Source organism: Mastacembelus armatus, chromosome 1 (assembly GCF_900324485.2).
Source record: "Mastacembelus armatus chromosome 1, fMasArm1.2, whole genome shotgun sequence".
In the NCBI taxonomy this organism is placed as follows: Eukaryota; Metazoa; Chordata; class Actinopteri; order Synbranchiformes; family Mastacembelidae; genus Mastacembelus; species Mastacembelus armatus.
The window spans coordinates 25,251,106-25,272,651 of NC_046633.1; the positions used below are offsets into that span (position 1 = coordinate 25,251,106).

The 21,546-nt window shown below is 41.3% G+C and overlaps 2 protein-coding genes and 1 pseudogene across 2 annotated transcripts; 2 read left to right on the plus strand and 1 right to left on the minus strand.

Moving 5' to 3' along the window:
- Nucleotides 1-827: 827 nt before the first annotated feature.
- erp27 (endoplasmic reticulum protein 27) lies at nucleotides 828-14,511 on the plus strand. The gene is made up of 7 exons (XM_026304527.1): nucleotides 828-997; nucleotides 1,169-1,254; nucleotides 6,226-6,363; nucleotides 6,955-7,071; nucleotides 7,613-7,738; nucleotides 13,105-13,302; nucleotides 14,410-14,511. The coding sequence occupies exons 1-7, from the start codon at nucleotides 940-942 to the stop codon at nucleotides 14,449-14,451; spliced, it is 765 nt and encodes a 254-aa protein (XP_026160312.1). The 5' UTR covers nucleotides 828-939; the 3' UTR covers nucleotides 14,452-14,511.
- LOC113128906 (uncharacterized) lies at nucleotides 6,822-6,916 on the minus strand (annotated as a pseudogene).
- A 4,382-nt stretch (nucleotides 14,512-18,893) lies between the features above and the next one.
- bglapl (bone gamma-carboxyglutamate (gla) protein, like) lies at nucleotides 18,894-21,000 on the plus strand. The gene is made up of 4 exons (XM_026304526.2): nucleotides 18,894-19,066; nucleotides 19,183-19,545; nucleotides 20,027-20,121; nucleotides 20,380-21,000. The coding sequence occupies exons 1-4, from the start codon at nucleotides 19,006-19,008 to the stop codon at nucleotides 20,395-20,397; spliced, it is 537 nt and encodes a 178-aa protein (XP_026160311.1). The 5' UTR covers nucleotides 18,894-19,005; the 3' UTR covers nucleotides 20,398-21,000.
- Nucleotides 21,001-21,546: the final 546 nt, after the last annotated feature.

The window sequence follows — 21,546 nt, forward strand, 5'->3', positions numbered from 1 at the left end:
TTAAGTATTTCTTGTGTTAATTGTGTTACAGCCTGCCAGGTCACCGTAAAATAAGATTATCAGTGTTGGCTGGCCAGGGCAGTGCAGCTCTTTGTGTGACAGATGCAATCAATCAAAATCTAAAATGTGTGTAAAAATAGTTCAAAGGTCAGTAAAACCTCAGAAATAATTAGTTACTTTTCTATGTATCTCCAAATACTAAAGTCTAAACATTTAATGTCACTAAGAGTCTGCATGATGATAAATTGGTGGGAGTTGTATCCATCCATTTTCTATACTCGCTTATTCCTTAACCAGGGTCACAGGGCTCTGCTGGAGCCTATCCCAGTTCTCTTTGGGTGGAAGGCAGGGGTACACCCTGGACAGGTCACCAGTCCATCACAGGGCCACACATATAGACACACAAACTCCTATGGGCAATTTAGAGTCACCAATCAACCAAACATGCATGTTTTTGGACTGTGGGAGGAAACCAGAGTACCTGGAGAAAACCCACACAAGCACAGGGAGAACATGCAAACTCCACACAGAAAGGCCAGGTTGCGAACCCAGGACCTCCTTGCTGTGAGGTAACAGTGCTAACCACTCATCCACCATGCTGCCGGAGTTGTATCCCTCATGTGGAAATAGAGCCCAGTTATTCACTGGTCATACAGGCCTCCTCAGTGACTATTGGAGCCTGCCTGTCCCCTGTCCTACAGTGACACGTAATCCAATGTCCCCACATCTCAGTTTATCAAGAACATCTGGCTGGTTCCCATGAAACCTCCAATCACATCCCATGAAAGCTGCGGCAGCCACAGTCAGCTGTCCTTGGCGACTGTCAGAGACAGAGCACACCTGATACCACGCTGTAGAAATAAGTTAGAACATTTTCTGGCTTTCTCTTGGTTTTTCCTTTTGTTTACCTGCATCTCTGTCAGTCGAATCAGTTGAAGCATGCTGATCGCTCTGTTTCATGCTGTCCTGGTGTCTTCTGCCATTGCTGCAGAGAAAGGTAAGTTGAGTCTGATCACATTTGGCTCTAAGCTCTGATCCGATCTGACTTACAGTCTCACAGACCTGCAAGCACGGCTGTAGATGGTTAACTGTGTTGAGACAATGACTGGAACTGTAAGATGTGAACTGCATTGGATTGTGTGTCTGGTGTGGCTTGTGTCTTTGTCAGATGGTGCTCTGCCCAGGCTGAATGACACCAGCGCTGCTCAGGCCTTCATCAACTCTGCTGAAGTGGTGGTCATCGGGTTCCTGGAGGTCAGACAAGAAAATTGCATAGAGAGGCAGAAAGTCTCAACCTTAGGCTCAAATAGGTTTTCAGTCATCTTCTAAACAAGCCCACAGGAGCTGTTTTATGGCTTAGTTTAATATGATAACATGCATGTGGCAAACCAGACATGATCAGACCAATTAGCTGGGACTGAGATTGTGAGAACTCCAAAAACACAGCATCTGTTTGCACGCTGGTCTTGGTGATGCTGTTCTCACAAATAGATTTCGAAGAAGGATATTTTTCCTGTGGCCACACCTTTGGCAGGACAGAGGATGGCTGGTTGTCCCAAAGCGGCGAGCCTGTTGGCCAGACATTGTGTGCGGGGGAAGATGGACGGCCACTTGACAGGAAACACACACATATCTGAAACCTTGTGGGATTGGCTCCATTGACCTGCTCGTAAACAAGTGCAATAGCAGGGAGAAGGTTCATGGGAAGAGAAGGGAGAGAGACAGCACATAGTTGAAGCGTGATGCTGAAGGGAAAAAGAGATCAAACTATTGGTGCTGTGACTCACTGTGAATGAACACATATTACAGGCTGCAAAATAATAAAATGGCTAGCCAGAGCTCATGCAATACTGTTTCAGAAATAGACCTGATTCATGATTCATGATTCCTTTGAGTCAGCTTCATCTCTCTTCCCGGTTCACAGTATTCCCTTTTTTCCAACATTTTCTCTTTTAAAATAATTATTTTCTTATTTATGTAAGTGTTCATTCTATAATAATGAGTTCAGTTGCAAGAGCCCTGTCCCCCCTGACTTCATTTATTTTAATTCCCCAAGATTAAGTGGTCAGGGTGGTGGTGCTGTGGTCTTTAAAAACCACTTGAAATGCTCCCTTCTCACACTAAAGCAGGTAAATAGCTTTGAAGCTCTTTCGTTTCTCATTCACTGCTCTGTCCCTGTATGCTGTACTGTTATCTACCACCCACCGAAAGTAAACAATTTTTTTATTGGAGTTCTCTGACTATGTTGCTGACATTGTTGCTAGATATAAGGTAATTATTGCTGGAGACTTTAGCTTTCATATAGATAACGTTACAAATACGTTAGCAAATGAGTTTATCAGTCTAATTGAATCCTTCAGTCTGGTTCAAAACGTAAAAGGCCCCATTCATAACCTGGGTCACACACTTGCCTTAATATTCACTTTAGGATTGATTCTAAACTCCATTGAGTTGAAGGATTCCATCTCTGACCATAAATGTGTTTTATTTATTTGTCTTCATCCAATCACCGTACGCCAAAAATCCACCGTCAAACGTCATCTCAACGACCAGTCAGCATCTAAATTCAAGAGAACCTACACTGTTAATGCAAGATGAGTCTTGCGCATCACATATCGTCAGCTGTTTCAATATTTGTGCCTCAGCTCTAGATGCAGCTGCTCCTCTAAAGACTGCCAAAGTGTTTCGTAAGGCCACCAGCGGGCAGCCTTGGTTAGATGTTAGTATTCGTAGAATTACAGCTGAGTGTAGGAAAGCAGAGCGTAGATGGAAGAAAACTGGGCTTCAGGTGCATTATGAAAGACTCATTACTCCACTATAATATTATGGTAAAGAATGCTAGAACTAAATATTTCTCAGATCTGATCACTACTCATCGCCACAACCCGAGGTTTCTATTTCAGACTGTTGATCGATTGGTTAACTCCTATTACCCATAACTCCTCACCAATCAAAGTTTCCCATTCCCCCAGAGATAGCACTTTAAACCGGTTTTCTCCCATGTCCTTATCGGAATCGTTTCAGGTATGAAACCTTCAAGCCCAGTGGACATTATCCCAATCAGGTTCTTAATTTCTATTATTGATTTGCTTGCTCCCTCTCTTCTTAAGAATTTTTAATACTTCTCTGTCCACTGGATATGTCCCGGATTATTTTAAAATGGCATGCGTGCAACCGCTCTTGAAAAAAACGGGACTTGATCCCTCTCGCCTTAAAAATTACAGACCAATTTCCAAATTGCCCTTCATATCTAAGATTTTAGAAAAATATGTGCCTATTCTCCTACTCCATGCTACAGCTAGCTAGCTGTAACATCTTTGATGAATTTCAATCTGTTAAGGTCTGGTGGTGTTGGTGGTGAAGGAAGAGCGGTAGGACCCACGTGCGGAACACAACAGGCTTTTATTTCCACTGGATCGTCCAGGGTTTAGGCAAACACAAATACTCTCCGCCATTCGGCGGACAGGTAGACAAGACGGAAACGAGAAACAAGGACTGTGGTAGGCATCACATTTACACGCTATACATGCCATAATGCTCCGGCAGGGAACAAAGGGACACAGGAGATATATATACACAGAACTAAAGACTAATTAACACAGGTGAACGAAATATGACTAATGAGCAAACGAAACACAAAGCTACCTGGGATTAATACAAACAGAACCGGAACACAGGAAACTGACCAAAATAAAAGACAAACAGGAAACAGAAACCTCTGGGCCTAACACAATCTGGCTTTCGCAAACATCACAGCACTGAGACCGCTCTTTCAAAAGTGACATTCTGCTGGCGTCCGATGCTAGTATGTGCTCCGTTCTTGTTCTTCTAGATCTCAGTGCTGCTTTTGATACAGTTGATCACCATATTTGGTTTGAGCGACTGAAGCACTGGGAGGGAATAACAGGTTCTGCACTGGAATGGTTCTCTTCTTACCTGTCCAATAGATCGTTTTGTGTCTTCATTAACAATTACAAGTCTTTTTTCTCTCCAGTAGAATACGGAGTCCCACAAGGTTCAGTGCTGGGACCAATCGTATTTTCCTTGTATATGCTCCCTCTCGGACATATTATTCGTAAATATGGTGTTTCCTTCCATTGTTATGCTGATGACACTCTTTATGACTCAAATATGACACTCTTTAAGGTCTTAGACCATGGAAGGTTGAATTCCTTACATGAGTGTCTCACTGAGATAAAAAGCTAAAACCTTAGAAATAACTTTTTCTAAAAGTATATCTACTTTAGATGGCATAGCCCTGGCCTCCAGCACTACTGTGAAAAACCTAGAGTTATTTTTGACCAGGACATGTCCTTTAATTCACACATAAAACTCATCTCAAGAACTGCCTTCTTTCACTTGCGCAACATTGCCAAAATTAGGAACATCCTGTCTCAAAATGACGCAAAAAAATAGACCATGCATTTGTTGTTACCTCAAGGCTAGATTACTGTAACTTATTACTATCTGGATGTCCCAGTATCTCCATAAAAAGCCTCCAGTTAATCCAGAATACTGTAGCCAGAGTCCTGACAGGAACTAGCAAGAAAGATCATATTTCTCCTATATTAGCTTCTCTTCAGTGGCTCCCTGTAAAATACAGAATGGAATTTAAAATCCTTCTTCTCACATTCAAATCCCTTCATGATCAAGCTCCTTCATACCTTAAAGACCTCATAGCACCATATTATCCCAATAGACCACTTCGCTCCCAGAGTGCAGGTCTACTTGTGGTTCCCAGAGTTTCTAAAAGTAAAATGGGGAAATGGGAGGCAGAGCCTTTAGCTATTAAGCTCCTCTCCTGTGGAACCAGTTCTCAGTCTGGGTTCAGGAGGCAGACACTCTCTGTACTTTTAAGGATAGACTTAAAACCTTCCTTTTTGACAAAGCGTATAGATAAGGCTGGCATCAGGTAACCCTGAACACCCTTAGCTTCTATAGGCCTAGACTGCCCGGGGACCATCGTACTGGTCAAGTTGGATGGCTCAAAACTACTTGCAGCTGAATTCTAATAAAACTGATTTTGTTGTTATTGGCTCACAACATATAACCAAACATATTCTGCCTTGTACAGATCCTCTTTCACATAACTCTACATCTGCTGCAAAAAGTCTTGGTGTTTGGTTTGATAATAAACTAAATTTTGAGCACCATGTCACAAAGCTTGTTCAGACATGTTTTTATCACCTCAGAAATATCTCCAAAATACGCTCAATTTTATCATTTAAGGATACGGAGGTGATTTTACATGCTTTTATTTCCTCACACCTTGACTATTGCAACAGTCTGTTCACCTGCCTGTGCCATAAATCGATTAACCGGCTCCAGGTTGTCCAGAACTCAGCTGCAAGACTCTTTAAGTAGAAAACGTAGAATTTACCATATCACTCCAGTTTTAGCTTCCTTGTACTGGCTCCTGGTAAGTTTTAGGGTTGAGTTTAAGATTTTATTAACTTTTAAAGCACTGCATGGCCTTTCTCCAAGTTATATATCCCAGCTGTGAAAGCCGTATGAGCCTGCAGCCTGAGATCCTCTGATAGAGATCTTCTATGTATCCCCGATGCTAGAATGAAAACCAGAGGTGATAAAGCCTTTGCAGTGAGAGCTCCCAAAGACGACCTCATATCCTCCTTAGTGTTTAGGATTTTGTAAGGTAAATTCTTTTAACAAATAGACTCAGAGGGCAAACTTCGGTAAAATTATAAAGAAGTTTTACTTGCAAGGAGTAACAGTCACACAGCACCTTAGTACAGCATGAGGGTCACTGGCTGCTTGCAGCCCAACACATCAGTTTTCATGGTAACACAAAAGGGAGGTGATTTCCCACAGAAAGACATCTGGGCCCTTATCAAATAGTCAAGGTTAGAGCAAACTTCTCACTGAGAGCGAAAGTTATATTTCTACAATACACAATAGACCCTATTCAGAAGTGTTTCAGTTATACTAAAGTAAGGTGGATTAGGTCACAGGAGGGTAAATATTTTAATTTCTCTGACAGATTTTGTTGTTGTTTTATGTCTTTTATTGTGAAGCACTTTGTAACATATGTTTAGAAAAGTGCTCTATAAATGAATTTTATCATTATTATTATTATTATAATAATTCACACAATGTAATGAAAAAGAGAAGAAATGATATTCAGGAAGTTGTTCGATAATGAAAAAAACCTTGATGATAAGATGAGATATAGTTTAAAAATCTCTGTCTTTCACCTTCGTGTCTCAGGGAGAGGACAGTCATGGCTATAAGGTGCTGGTTGCAGCTGCAAAGCGAGTCGACTCAGTCCCTGTGGCCATTTGCACTGTGAAGGAGGTGTGGGCTGACTACAACCTCTCGTCTGACACCATCACCGTCTTCAGAAAGGTATTAGACGCTGCCTTGACTCTGCATGATTGCTAAGAGGTATCTCTTAAATAATAAATGTGATGGTACTCACAGTTTTAAGGGTGATGATGATGATGATGATGATGATGATGATGATGATGATGATAGTGAAAGTGACTTATGTGGCCAAGTATGGTGACCCATACTCAGAATTTGTGCTCTGCATTTAACCCATCCAAAGTGCACACGCACAGCAGTGAACACACACACACACACACCGTGAACACACACCTGGAGCAGTGGGCAACCAGTGGTGCCGGGGAACAGTTGGGGGTCCGGTGTCTTGCTCAAGGGTCTCACCTCAGTCGTGATATTGAAGGTGGACAGGGCACTGGCTATTAACTCCGTGCCACTGACAATTCATGCTGGACCTGAGATTCGAACCTGCAATTTTCAGGTTACACGTCTGACTCCCTATCCATTAGGACTGCCCACTAAAAATCTGGAAAAGCTTCACGAATTTGCGTGAAGCAGGGGCCATGCTAATCTTCTCTGTATCGATTCCAATTTATCACATCTGCTGCCTAAGCAAGCACATGATGATGACATATGTGTTGTTACGTGATCCAGGCAGATAACCATCAGGAGAATCTTCTTGTTGCTGAGGTCAAGAAGTTAGAAACTGATGGTCTTGTAAATTTCATCAGTACCAATGAGGTCCGGTACATCACAGACTACAACCAAGTGGTAAGTCTGTCTGTCTGTCCGTGTCTGTCTGTGTGTTATCCATCTATACCCACTTATTCCTAACCAGGGTCACAGGGATCTGCTAGAGCCTATCTCAGCTCTCTTTGGGTGAAAGGCAGGAGTACACCATGGACCGGTCACCAGTCCATCACAGGGCCACATAGAGACAAACAACCTCACACACTCACACTCACTCCTATGGGCAATTTAGAGTCACCAATCAACCTGACATACATGTTTTTGAACTGTGGGAGGAAACCAGAGTACCTGGAGAATACCCACGCAAAGCACAGGGAGAACATGCAGATTCCACACAGAAAGACCCCTGATGGGTTTCAAACCAGGAACCTTCTTGCTGTGAGGCAACGGTGCTAACCACTAAACCACCGTGCTGCCCCCTATCTGTCTGACTATAGCAGGTATTTAAGGAATAATCTGCTTTTCACTGTTTGATTTCATCTGGTGAAGGTCTCTCTCTCAGTGTGGATGGTACATGTCCCATCTGAGCCCTCATTCTTTTTGTTATTTCCTCTCTTCTCAGACGGCAGTGGGCCTCTTCAATTCAGAGGTTAAGTCACACCTCCTGCTCTTAGCCAACAGGGGGAGTAAAGAATATCCTAAGCTCAAGGAGCGACTGCGAGCTCTGGCACCTGAATTCACAGGCAAGGTGAGATCCATGAACTTGGTTCACTTGCAGAGCAACAGTTTTAAATCTGCTCGTGTTTTACAGGCTGAGCAAATTCACGTAAATGTTCTGTGTCTAACAAACTAGAGGAAAATCAGGGTTATGATGTTCCTGTCTGGAAAAAATCTTTAAAGGCTTTGATTATAGATCCTCAAAAGACCTGATATGTTTTTAAAAAGTCTTAAAAGCCTGCCTACATTAACATTACAGTAGTTATAGTTTTTAGATATTGGGGGACCCTTAAATGGATCCATAAAGGGACAGATTAGGAAACTATGGACCCCTGGACCAGGTCCCTAAACTAAAAGAGGGAAAATATCTACAGATGCTGTTGTATTGAATTTCATATCTGTCTCTTTAGCATATTTCTGCTTGTCTGTGTAGACATTTAAGTGAACTTCACACTAAGGCTCAGGTCTAATGTAACCACAGGGGGGCACAATCCAGTATCTTCATGTGCCCGTCCCAAGTTTGGGTAAATGCAGAGGGTTGTGTCAGGAAGGGCATCCAACGTAAAATTTAAGCCAAATCAAACATGTGAATCACAAATATGACTTCCATATAGGATCGGTCAAGGCTGATGCTGTTGGCTTATAGGGTGCCAGTGGAAATTGGACCACTGTTGGTCGAAGAAGGAGAGGAGGAAGGCGTGTTCGTAGGCAAAGAGAGAAGAGGAAGGGCAGGAGTGTAGGACTTAGAGTAGGGACTTTGAATGTAGGGACTTTGTCAGGGAAAACTAGAGAGTTGGCTGATATGATGGAGAGAAGAAAGGTGGATATCTTGTGTGTTCAGGAGACCAGGTAGAAAGGTAACAAGGCTTATTGATTAGGAGCAGGGTTCAAGCTGTTTTGTCATGGTGTGGATGGAAAGAGGGATGGAGCAGGAATTATCCTGAAGGAGGATTTTTTTAGGAGTGTTCTGGAGGTGAAGAGAGTGTCAGATAGGGTGATGAGTCTGAAGGTGTGATGTTGAATGTTGTCAGTGGTTATGCCCCACAGGTAGGATGTGAGTTAGAAGAGAAGGAGAAATTCTGGAGGGAGATGGATGAGGTGATTCAGGGTATCCCTAGTGGTGAGAGAGTGGTGATTGGGGCAGACTTCAACGGACATGTTGGTGAGGGAAACAGAGGTGACGAGGAAGTGATGGGTAAGTTTGGTATGCAGGACAGGAATGCAGAAGGACAGATGGTGGTAGACTTCGCAAAAAGGATGGAAATGGCTGTAGTGAACACATTTTTCCAGAAAAGGGAGGAGCATAGGGTGACATATAAGAGTGGAGGCAGGAGCAAACAAGTTGATTACATCGGATTGACTCTGGTAGTGAGGAAGATGAAGAGGACAAGGGCAGAGCAGAGGACCAAGTGGTGGAAGTTGAAAAAGGAAGAGTGTCGTGTGGCTTTCAGGGAGGAGCTGAAACAGGCTCTGGGAGGTCAGGAGGTTCTTCCAGATGACTGGACAGCTACAGCTAAAGTGACCAGGGAGACAGGTAGGAGGGTACTTGGTGTGTCATCTGGAAAGAGGAACGCAGATAAGGAGACTTGGTGGTGAAATGAGGAAGTTCAGGAGTGTGTTACGAGGAAAAGGTTAGCTAAGAAGAAGTGGGACACTGAGAGGACAGAAGAGAACAGGTGGGAATACAGGGAGATGCATTAGATTTACACAGGTAGAGGTGGCAAAGACCAAACAAAGGTGTATGAGGATTTGTATGATAGGTTGGACACTAAGGAGGGATAGGTGGATTTGTACAAGTTGGCGAGGCAGAGAGACAGAGACGGGAAGGATGTGCAGCAGATTAGGGTGATTATGGACAGGGATGGAAATGTGTTGACAGGTGCCACAAGTGTGAAGGGAAGATGGAAGGAATACTTTGAAGAGTTGATGAATGAGGAAAATGTTAGAGAGCACAGAGTAGAAGAGGTGACCGTTGTGGAGCAGGAAGTAGCAAAGATCAGTAAGGATGAAGTGAGGAAGGTGTTGAAGAGGATGAAGAGTGGAAAGGCAGTTGGTCCTGATGACATACCTGTGGAGGTATGGAGGTGTTTAGGAGAGGTGGCAGTGGAGTTTTTGACTGGGCTACTTAACAAGTTCTTGGAGAGTGAGAGGATGTCTGAGGAATGGAGGAGAAGTGTACTGGTGCCCATTTTTAAGAACAAGGGAGACGTGCAGAGTTGTGGAAACTACAGAGAAATAAAGCTGAGTCACACAATGAAGTTATGGGAAAGAGTAATGGAGGCTAGGCTGAGGTCAGAAGTGAGCATTTGTGAGCAGCAGTATGGTTTCATGCCAAGAAAAAGTACCAGATGCAATATTTGCTTTGAAAATGCTGATGGAGAAGTACAGAGAAGGCCAGAAGGAGCTGCATTGTCTTTGTAGATTTGGAAAAAGCGTATGACGGTGCCGAGAGAGGAGCTGTTGTGGTTTTGTATGAGGAAGTCTGGAGTGGCAGAGAAGTATGTTCGAGTGGTGCAGGACATGTATGAGAGCTGTAAGACAGTGGCGAGGTGTGCTGCAGGTGTGACAGAGGAGTTCAAGGTGGAGGTGCGACTACACCAAGGATCAGCTTTGAGCCCCTTCTTGTTTGCTGTGGTGATGGACAGGCTGACAGATGAGGTTAGACCAGAATCTCCGTGGACCATGATGTTTGCAGATGACATTATCATCTGTAGTGAGAGCAGGGAGCAGGTGGAGGAAAATCTAGAGAGGTGGAGGTTTGCTCTGGAAAGGAGAGGAATGAAGGTTAGCCGCAGTAAAACAGAGTACATGTGTGTAAATGAGAGGGACTCAAGTAGAACGGTGAGGTTGCAGGGAGTAGAGGTGAAGAAGGCGGAGGATTTTAAGTATCTAGTGTCAACAGACCAGAGCAACGGAGAGTGTGGAAAAGAAGTGAAGAGACGTGTGCAAGCAGGTTGGAACGGGTGGAGGAAAGTGTCAGGTGTGATGTGTGACAAAAGAGTGTCAGCAACAATTCAATTCAATTCAATTCAATTTTATTTGTATAGCGCCAAATCACAATACAAATCATCTCAAGGCACTTTACAAAAACTAAAACTAAAAACCCAACAATTCCCTTATGAGCAAGCACTTGGCGACAGTGGAGAGGAAAAAACTCCCTTTAACGGAAGAAAAAAACCTCCAGCAGAACCGGGCTCAGTTTGGGCGGCCATCTGCCTCGACCGGTTGGGGTGAGTGGATAGAGCAGAGAGAAAAGAACAGCAACAATAAACAACAAATAGACACTGCAAGTTGGTGGGGCCAGTAACTGCACATCAGCGATAAACAGCTCCAGGACCAGGGACACCTGCAGAAGGTACAGAGAGAGAGAGAGAGAGAGAGAGGGAGGGAGAGAGCACAAACTAGGGGAGAGAGAGAGCACAAGGTTAGTAACATTCAATGGTGGAATATACGTGAGGTGGGAGAGAAGGGGGGGGGGGGGTTAGGGTAGGGGAGCTCAGTGCACCGATGGTCCTCGGGCAGTCTAGGCCTATAGCAGCATAACTAACTAAGGGATGGTTCAGGGTTGCCTGAAGCCAGCCCTAACTATATGCTTTGTCAAAGAGGAAGGTTTTAAGTCTAGCCTTAAAAGTACAGAGAGTGTCTGCCTCCTGAACCCAGGCTGAGAGCTGGTTCCACAGGAGAGGAGCTTGATAGCTAAAGGCTCTGCCTCCCATTCTGCTTTTGAGAACTCTGGGAACCACAAGTAGGCCTGCACTCTGAGAGCGAAGTGGTCTATTGGGATAATATGGTACTATGAGGTCTTTAAGGTATGAAGGAGCTTGATTATGAAGGGATTTGTATGTGAGAAGAAGGATTTTAAATTCTATTCTATATTTTACAGGGAGCCAATGAAGAGAAGCCAATATAGGAGAAATATGGCATTCTGGATTAATTGGAGGCTTTTTATTAAGATATTAGGACATCCAGATAGTAATGAGTTACAGTAATCTAGCCTTGAGGAAACAAATGCATGGACTAGTTTTTCTGCATCATTTTGAGACAGGATGTTCCTAATTTTGGAAATGTTGCGCAGGTGAAAGAATGCAGTTCTAGAAATTTGTTTTATGTGTGAGTTAAAGGACATGTCCTGGTCAAAAATAACTCTAGGTTTTTTACAGTAGTGCTGGAGGCCAGGGCTATGCCATCTAGAGTAGCTATAATTTTAGAAAAGTTATTTCTGAGATTTTTAGGCCCAAATATAATGACTTCTGTTTTCTCCGAGTTTAAAAGTAAAAAGTTACTGGTCATCCAAGCCTTTATGTCAGCTAGACAGGCTTGAAGTCTGGTTAACTGGTTTGTGCTAACAGGTTTAATAGATAGATATAACTGAGTGTCATCCGCATAGCAGTGGTAATTAATAGAGTGCTTCCTAATGATATATCCTAAAGGAAGCATGTACAGGGTGAACAGAATCGGTCCTAGCACAGAACCTTGTGGAACTCCATAACTAACTTTTGTTCGTGTGGAAGGTTCATCATGGACATGAACAAACTGGAATCTGTCCGATAAATAGGATTGGAACCACTTTAATGCTGTTCCTCTGATACCAATCACATGCTCCAGTCTCTGTAATAAGATGTTGATGACAATGAAAGGAAAGGTGGACAAGACAGTGGTGAGACCAGCAATGTTGTCTGGTTTAGAGACAGTGGCACTGAGAAAAAGACAGGAGGCAGAGCTGGAGGTAGCAGAGCTGAAGATGTTGAGGTTCTCTTTGGGAGTGACGAGAATGGATAGGATCAGGAATGAGGACATCAGAGGGACATCTCATGTTAGATGTTTTGGAGAAAAAGCCAGGGAAGCCAGATTGAGATGGTTTGGACATGTTCAGAGGAGGGACATTGAATTAATTGGTAAAAGGATGCTGAGGTTAGGGCTGCCAGGAAGGAGGCCTAGAGGAAGACTAAAGAGGAGGTTCTTGGATGTAGTGAAGGAGGACATGAGGATAGTTGGTGTGGGTGTGGAGGACACAGATAGGGTTAAAGGGAGTTAGATGATTCTCTGTGGCGACCCCTGAAGGGAGCAGCCGAAAGGAAAAGAAAGAAAGACACTAAGGCTCAGGTCTATGGTTCCCTTGACCCCTCGGGCCCCTTTACCTGTGCCCCATAGACCTGCTCTGCAATTCCTCTTCAGGCTGCATTGATTAATTAGTTATATTAGCAGGGATTTGTTGTTATGTACAGCTGGAAAGTGCTTACAGAAAGATGTATGTACTAAAGAATGAATCACTTGTTCTTTGGATAAATACTGCAGGAACCCTGTTTATTCACATTCTACCACCAATCAAATTAAATCACTTGATTTTTTTATTGTATTTCTACTAAGTAAGTCTCTCATGCTGAGTCTCTGTTCCAGCTGTTGTTTGTGCTGATTAACGGGGCACTGAAGTCCAATTCTCAATCGCTGGGCTACTTCGGCCTAAAGTCCAAAGACCTCCCACGAGTTGGTATCTACGATGGTGACTTTGACAGGAAGTGGCTGCTACCTGAGGGAGAGATTTCTACTGAACGAGTGCGAGAGTTTTGCCAGTCCTTCCTACGAGGAGAGCTGAAGGTGAGCAGGCCACAAATGTGTCACTGCTGATACTTGAATGTGTGTGTAACCTGGTAGAAAGAACAACTGGGTAAAGTTTAGATATTTCTCCTTGTTATTTTTTTTTTTTTTTATTGTGGCTTGAGTTTTCATTTAAAACCTATAGAACAGCTTTAAATAAATTAAAGATACTGTAATAACAGTCTGGACCAATTGTCAGACATGAGAAAGAAATGAAAATGGCAGCATGGCTGGACCACACCAGTGGAATAGACAGAAACAGAATAAAAACATTTTGCATTATCACTATAAAGTAGTTGTGTCACACACAAGACAGGAAACTAACTTGCGACACAGTCACAGTCTGAAGCCTTGACAGTCAGGAAGAAACATGAGTTAGTGCCAGAACATCACTAACCTGCAGAGCTAAAAACAGAGAAATCAGATGACATTAAAATATTCTATGGGAATAATTGGCACCTGATCTCCAATGGGAGAAAAAGCATTTAGATCATTTTTAAGAAGAGACTGTAAAGTAAAACTGCAGTTATACTTCTTTTTTAACAAATAAAAACGTGTATTAGAAGGTGTACTATGGTAAAAGTACTATGGTGCTCCAAAGTGTTTCTATTCTACTGATGTATTAACATGTAAGGAGCATTTGAACATTGCACCTAGTTAAAGTAGAACTAACATTTTGAGGAGTTCAAGTTATACGTACATAAAAAGTACAGTATTCATTACTGAAATGTTGTGAAGTAGAAATATAGTCTTACATTTAAAGACTACTTTACATTACTTGTACTTAAGAGCTGTAAGAAAAACAACTGTTTGTGATGCATAAGACAATCCTGTGCAAATCAGTGAAAGAATCAAATATATTAAAGAAATATAATTATAAGAGAGTGAATAATTTCTAAAAGATAAGGTAAGACTATGGATGAAGCAGAGACTAAATAAACTAAATAACATCTGGACTTATGCAAACACATAAATTCAAGATTTTCTCAGTTTGTGCTTTCGGCTGAAATAATTTCTCTGCAATAGCATGTAAATATATCGCAGACTGTTACTGTTTCCACTGTACATTGTTTAATATCCGCACACTCATCTTTTCACATTTCTCAGGAGGTGAAGCAGACCGGAGCAGACGCTAAAATAGAACTTTAAGATTGGTAGAACAACTGTGAATGAAGCAATATAGGTCAAATAAAAACTATATATGATAAAGTGATGTGCATTCTTTCTGCGTGAAATGAGTGTGGGTTAGACTGTCTTTCCCTGCAAACGATACTATGTAAAGTGCATGAGTGCGTGTGCATGTCATGTGTCCTCACTAATTTACCCCATGTATGTTATGTTTTGTCTGTTTACACGAGTGTGAGTCCGTCTGCGGTCTGGTTAGCCAACCAGAGTCAGTGGCCAGAAGTCGCAGAACTTTGGCAGAGTTTGTTAGTCTGTCCACTAATGTTATTGTCAAGACCACAACACAGCAACCTCAGAAAGAGTGACAGAGAGCAGACTGGGAGAGACTGACGGAGGCAGTTGAGACACAGTCCTTAGTGGTAGATTCTCAAATGATTCATTATGGATAGAAAAGTGTGTAAATGAAATAAAAAATACCATCTGCAAAGGAAAAACTAACATGAAAACCCTCAAAGAGGAATGTTGGAGACTCACAGGGACAGCAACCATACACATTTGTAAGTAGGTCATCTAATTAAAAATTAACTTTGTTTTGAGGACACATTGAGCTAAATATGGAATAAAAGGATTGTTTTTTAACAATAAAGGCTATAACAGCTTGAAAAAGACCCACAGACTGGGCTGCAGACATCAAAAAGTGAAAAAGTTTGGGCTTGTCCCAGAAAGGTTCTCTGAAGGAAAAAGGGAATTTCAAAGCCCAGAATGGGATCAGCATAATTAGTGGTGTTGTGCTGCCAAGCAGATACATCCGGCAGAATTGGGAAAGCCTGGCAGGTGGATGTTTCTCACATGCCAGATGGAAATATACAGTATAGATCACCTGCCATCGGCCACTACTGAGACAGTCCACAGATGAGACGATGGGGGTTTGAGGGTGACAGACATGACCTTGTGTTTTAGTTTTATACCAAAGGGCAAATTATTATTCATATGCTACTGATGCTTCAGCAAATAATTATCCCCCATCCCAGTAATTAATGAGAAATTCACACCTGCTCTAGAATAAAAATTAGCACTGCCACCAATGGATTTCACAAGATTTGATGCTGCTGTTTTGTAGCTTAGGGCTCTCTAAATTATGAGATATGTGTAGTCTTTATTAAATCTGTTTGGTTTTTGTACTGTGTTTATGTAGCACCATGGAAGAGAAATGTTGTTTTACTATGCACTGTATTCACTGTACATGACTGAAATGACAATCCAATTTTGCAGATTACAAACACTAAGTAGTTTCAGTCTAGATGCAGGTGATGAACATCTGTAGATGTAGATGCTTCACAACAACGTATGTTTAATCTGAATGACCTTCGTTACATGCTGTGATTTGCTCTTCTTCCTTTATTTACACAAGGCTGTCAAAGTAAAAGCTTGTTTAAATTTACTTTCTAATCTCTTTTTTCTTGGTGCTGGTGCACAGGACGTGTATGCAGTAGAATGACAAGAACTATACTTTTACATAAAGCTTTCTGATTTGCCTCTGAAATGACTGAGGTCTCTGGTTGTAGCAGCAGTAGTAATACTCATAAGGGATTAAACTTTAGTTATTACTGTTATTCATATGACAGTATATACTGTCTGTTATTCCCAGGTTTTCTCCCTGAGACACGTCCTGAAACAGTTAACAAAAAATACTATGTAGTAGAGTCTATATTTCATTAGATTAAATTAATTGTTTTATGTATTCAGCAAATAATAACTAAAGTATCAGAGGCAGATCTGCAGCCAATAAATAGTAAATACAGTAAATCTGTGTTCTTGTAGTTTTACACTCTTAGCTCAACAGAAATGTATTTTCACATCTAAAGCAAAATATCTATTGGACACTTTTAAGTCCAAGCCTCAGCATCTTGTTTTTCCAAACATGAAATGTCATGTTTTTTTTTAACTTTTCCATTTTTTAATGAATATATTTTCAATTATACTTTATATGCATGTATTCAGGCTGTAACAACAGAGAAAGACAAACAAATGAATTTAAATGCAAAAATGCTAAAACTGAACCAGAGGAAGTTAAGACTTTGCTCCCAGGCAAAATTGTTTTATTACAGACTTTTTCAGACACCATAATTATGTTACACATTACAATTTGTTATATTCAAATGTAGTTACAGCACATTATAGTGCAAGCGTTGTGTAAGCAAAACACTGAAACCTGGAATTGTTGAAAGTTGTCACACGCATATTGAGGTAATGGTTTGAAAAACACTGGATGTACGCCTTCCCTGTAACTGATCATTTGAAGGTTGTTTGTTGCAATGACATGGTGCACACCAGATGAGAAAGGCTGGCAGGGACAAAAGGAAATTTACTGTGACATTACAATGAAAATCCAGTAATCCATGATATTTGCTTTGTGTTGTATTTGTCGTTAACAGTCTACTGGATTGTTTACCACATTTATCAAAACTTAATATATATACGATCTGTTGGTTGTGTTTGAATTTTGTGCTTGACAGTGTTTTCGGTTTGTTGAGAGTTGAGGCCTTTTGTATTAGTTCATCGTCTTTAACGTGTCAACTCAGCTCAAGGTTGTTTCTTAAACTTGTCTGTGTTTCTTATAAAATGTGTTTCTTGTAAAATCATTTTAAATAAATGTTCCCAAAATGATGTGAAAGAAGGCAAGGAAGGCAAGAAGGCAAGAAGTGAAAAAAAATGAAAAGCAAAGACGGAAATTCCTGTGTTGACTCATAGCATTTGGAAAATGTAAACGATGCAGAGGCTTAATTCATGAAAAGACTAAATGTGCTCTCACAATACAGAAATAACCCAAATACACACAGTGGTGAAGAAAGTGAACCATAACACAACAACCACACAACTGTTTAATAAGTTATCAAATCACATAAACACTAATCACTGATTATAATAACTTACCACGTTTTCCTAAGCACTTTATATTTTCCACTGACTGTCCACTTAAACATCAGTACAATGATTTCAGGGCCAACATGCGAAAACAGAAAAGCAACATGCAAAACACAGACTAGATGTTGTATGTCCGGCCTACTCGGGGCCATTGTGGCCATTGTTTTCTTCAGCTATTTCCCCCACGCGCTACAATACATCCACAAAAATGAACACTGGACCATGCACTGAAATTACACAGCACACTGTCCAAGACAAATCCTTGACGGCAGGAATAACCCTCGACTATTAAAAACACAAAGGACACACAGGTCAGTGTGCAGCAGCATTGCATTTCTCTCTACATGACAAATGAGACATATGTGATGTGCTATGTGTATATAAATGTTTGGTTATTTATACAGTAGTTCACTTACAATATGGTTTAGGTCCAGGTTGCAAACTCTAGTTTTTACTCTACAGTTTTTATCAAAAAACCACAGCAGATTCCATATTTAAACTGTATCGCACAAACAGGCAGCTGGATCCAAACCGGATGCATAACGCTGTGCATTCAGCACATGGGGGTTATTTATATTTAGCTGCATATATACGTAGAAATACACCAAGCGAGACTGTGCACTGGGCCACTGGTTGCCATTGGTAAGCCATGGCCATGTCTGGGTCTGGCCAGGAACTGGACCACGATGGGTCTGTAAATAGTGACTGACTGCGGTTCTGGTAGAACTGTGCAACACTCTAATTAAGCTTTGTCACACAGTGAGGCTCAGTGCTGCTTCGTGTAACCCAATTAGTAGCTTGTGGTCACCTCAGGCTATAGTTTGGGGCTTGTGTGGGTGGGAGATCACATCTGGGGCAAGGAGTATAGTAACATAACAGCAATGACAGAACTGGCAACCTTAGGTTTAAGAGGCAACTCTGCAATGGGTCTCCCTGCTTGAAATCCAATGGCATTTTTGGGGTATTTTATAGAAACCAGTAACACCAATGGCTTGAACAGGACTTTGTTGTATTATTTATACTTTGGGGTGAAGAAGGCAAGGAACCTGAAGGGGGTGTACAGAATGGGCAAAACAAGACAAGTATAAAAATGATTAGACGACCTCAGGAAATTAGTGACGGGTAAAAAATGACGTTTATGACAAATATTTTTCACTTCATCCAAAAGCCAGAAAGAGACAAATTATTTTCAGATGTCTGTTCAAATTAAATTGACATTTACCTACACGTCAGGTATAAATTCTGTGAATAGTGCAATGAGACACTGCCTTGAACTGGCTTGAATATCAAGTGAAGGTTTACATACATAAATACATGTTTATATACAGTATCTGCACTGAATGTACAGTCGAATGCCAGGAATGTTTGTGGTCATGTAAGTTTGTGTGCAGTTGAATGACTTCTTGGACTCTGTTCCAGCAGCTGCGTGGGTGTTTATGGGAGCTTTCACGAGAAATGGAAGCAGAAACATTGACATTTGATTCTCCAGCCAATCAGAGAGTTTTTGCTGCTCGGCTTTGGTCTGACAAAGGAGGTGGACTACAGTATATATTGACCTTGAATTTGGGGAAAGAAACAGAGCAAACCTCCAGGGGAAAGCTAAGAAGTGCAAGAAGTCATTTCTCTACAGTGAGAAACAAACTACAAGGCATCATGAAGACTCTGACTCTCCTCTTCATCTGTGCTCTTCTGTCTGTGTGCTGGTCTATGGGAGGTAAGGACAAACACTTCTCATCAGTACTGTACTTCTCAGTATTGCTCTCTGTTATTGGATCAATGTCAGCACCTAGAGTGTGTTAACAGATTGTTACTCTCTGTGATCTTCATCAGCTGTTGAACCAGAGGTTGTCGTGGACCCTGCTGCCGACAGAGCAGCTGCTGCCCCTGCAGCTGATTCCTCTGATTCATCCTCCGCTTCAGACTCTTCCTCCTCTTCCTCGTCTTCCTCCTCTTCCTCCTCTTCCTCGTCTTCCTCCTCTTCTGAGTCTGATTCTTCCTCATCCTCTGCATCTGACTCCAGCTCTTCCTCATCCTCGTCCTCCTCCTCCTCCTCCTCCTCCGAATCCTCCGAGTCTTCTGACTCTTCTGACTCTTCTTCCTCTGAGTCCTCCTCATCCGAGTCCAGCTCCTCTGCTTCCGACTCTTCTCCCTCTTCATCTTCTTCTTCATCATCTTCATCTTCATCAGAAGAGGGTATGCAGTATTTTTTAGATGTTGTTAAAAACTGTAGCTTGTTTGTGTAAAATAATGATGTACAGTGCTGTCAGCAGGTGCAACATATTTTTTAGTATAAGTTCAGTTTTCATTTAGTGTCACTGGATTATCTTTACTATGCAATATGGCAGTTTGACAGAAACTTCAAATAATACAAGTCCAAACAACCTGAACTCAGAAAATGAACAAATTAGTCTCTGACTTTACTTTAAAGTCTAAGGCAGAATTTACTGTCTGTATTTTAAGTTTTGTTCACTCTTTTGTTCTAGAAGTTTTTTAGCTCTCTGGCAATAATGTAAAGTTTATTGATGCAGAATTCAAAATGCAATTACATTTTGTTTCTTTTAAAGTTCAGCATATTTCAAACTCACTTCTTAAGATTCTCTTTTAAAGTGTTAAATTTTACATATGAATGTGAAACAAGAAGGTTCAAGTGAGTTTTCAATGTTTGTGTCCTCAGCTTCTCAAGTGGTGAAGAGAGATCTGGCTGCTGTCCTCATGAGGAGAAGGAGAGCTGCCCCAGCAGGAGACCTCAACCTTCATGCCGCTGGAAAGGTACAGTTATTTTATTATTATTATTATTATTCTAATTCCATAAAACTGCCTCAATACTATACATTGCACACGCTTACCTAATATTTCACTTGACTTCTGGTGCAATTCAACTGGTGAATAATTCTACATATTAGTGCCAATATAAACCGCTTGCTGCAAAGTTCATTTTATGTTTGATTCTGGTGTTAAAGCATAAAATAGAAAACAATTATTTTAAGATATATAAGTTAAGTCTTATTCCTGTTCTCTACCACCCAGCCTGAGAGAGCTGTGTGAGCTGAACATCACCTGTGACGAGATGGCTCTGCAGGCGTTGCCGCTGCTTACACCGCCTACTGTGGACCCTTTCCATTTTAAGTTAGTCTCTTCTTTCATATACATGTGAAATCTTCTTCTCTTTTTATAATGAAACACTGCAACAATCCCCATTAATCCATAAAAGTATAGCTCATCACAACAAATGGGTTTGGCCCATGATACAATGTTAGTTGGAGATTTTCAGGCACAAATCTTTGCACAATTGACCAGCTTCAGTGGTCCTGTATGAAAATAGGGCACATGGAAATACAAGCCTGTGAAGTATGCAGTAGCCCACCAAAGTTTAAATTATTCTTTGCATCTATAGTATAGTTCAGAGAATGGTGCTACAAATGCAAATGTATTGTATGTTGATTTATGTTTTTACAGTGTGCTTTAGTGGTACTTTAACTAGAAGTTCTAGTAAGCAGTGGACGTAGTAATGAATTCTGTAGTGTTAGTAGTAATGTATGGATCGTGGTAGTAATACTGTGTGTAAAAGTGCACATCAGATATCTACAATACCTGTAACCACAAATTGCCTCTGGGTCTTGAAACTAATAAATTATTTGTTTTGTCGAATTCCTGTATTGTCTGTAATATGTTCTGATGGCATTTATATTAATGACAAAGTACCAGGTTGAAATTGATTTGATTTGAAAAACGTGTGAACGTTCTGATCACAGGTCATTTGTAAGTTGACTCAACACCATTCTTTCCTTCTATTTTTGGTCTCTGCCAACTCCTGAGAGAAATATCTGTTTAGTGAAATGCTCCTTTATGTTCAGCACCTAATCTCTTATGGAAGATTACTGATTAGCATTAAAAAAGTCTAAAAAGCAAAGTTCGTCCAGTGTCTTTGCTGTTTGGTGGTGAGCAAGTGGAGTACAATTAGTTTGAATGTTTTATTATTGAAAACAGCTGCCACTGGAAATGAGGCTATGAAAGCAGTGGCCACTAGATGACAGTGTAGGTCAGTTGAGGAAAAGTCAAGACTTAATCTGTTTTTCATTGGAATGAATGAGAACAGGAGTCCATTGCACGTTAATACATAACCATTCCTGGCAGACTGACCTAACCTGGAAATTCAGTGCCAAGACTTGAGGCATGTATGAGTTTACCCTCTGA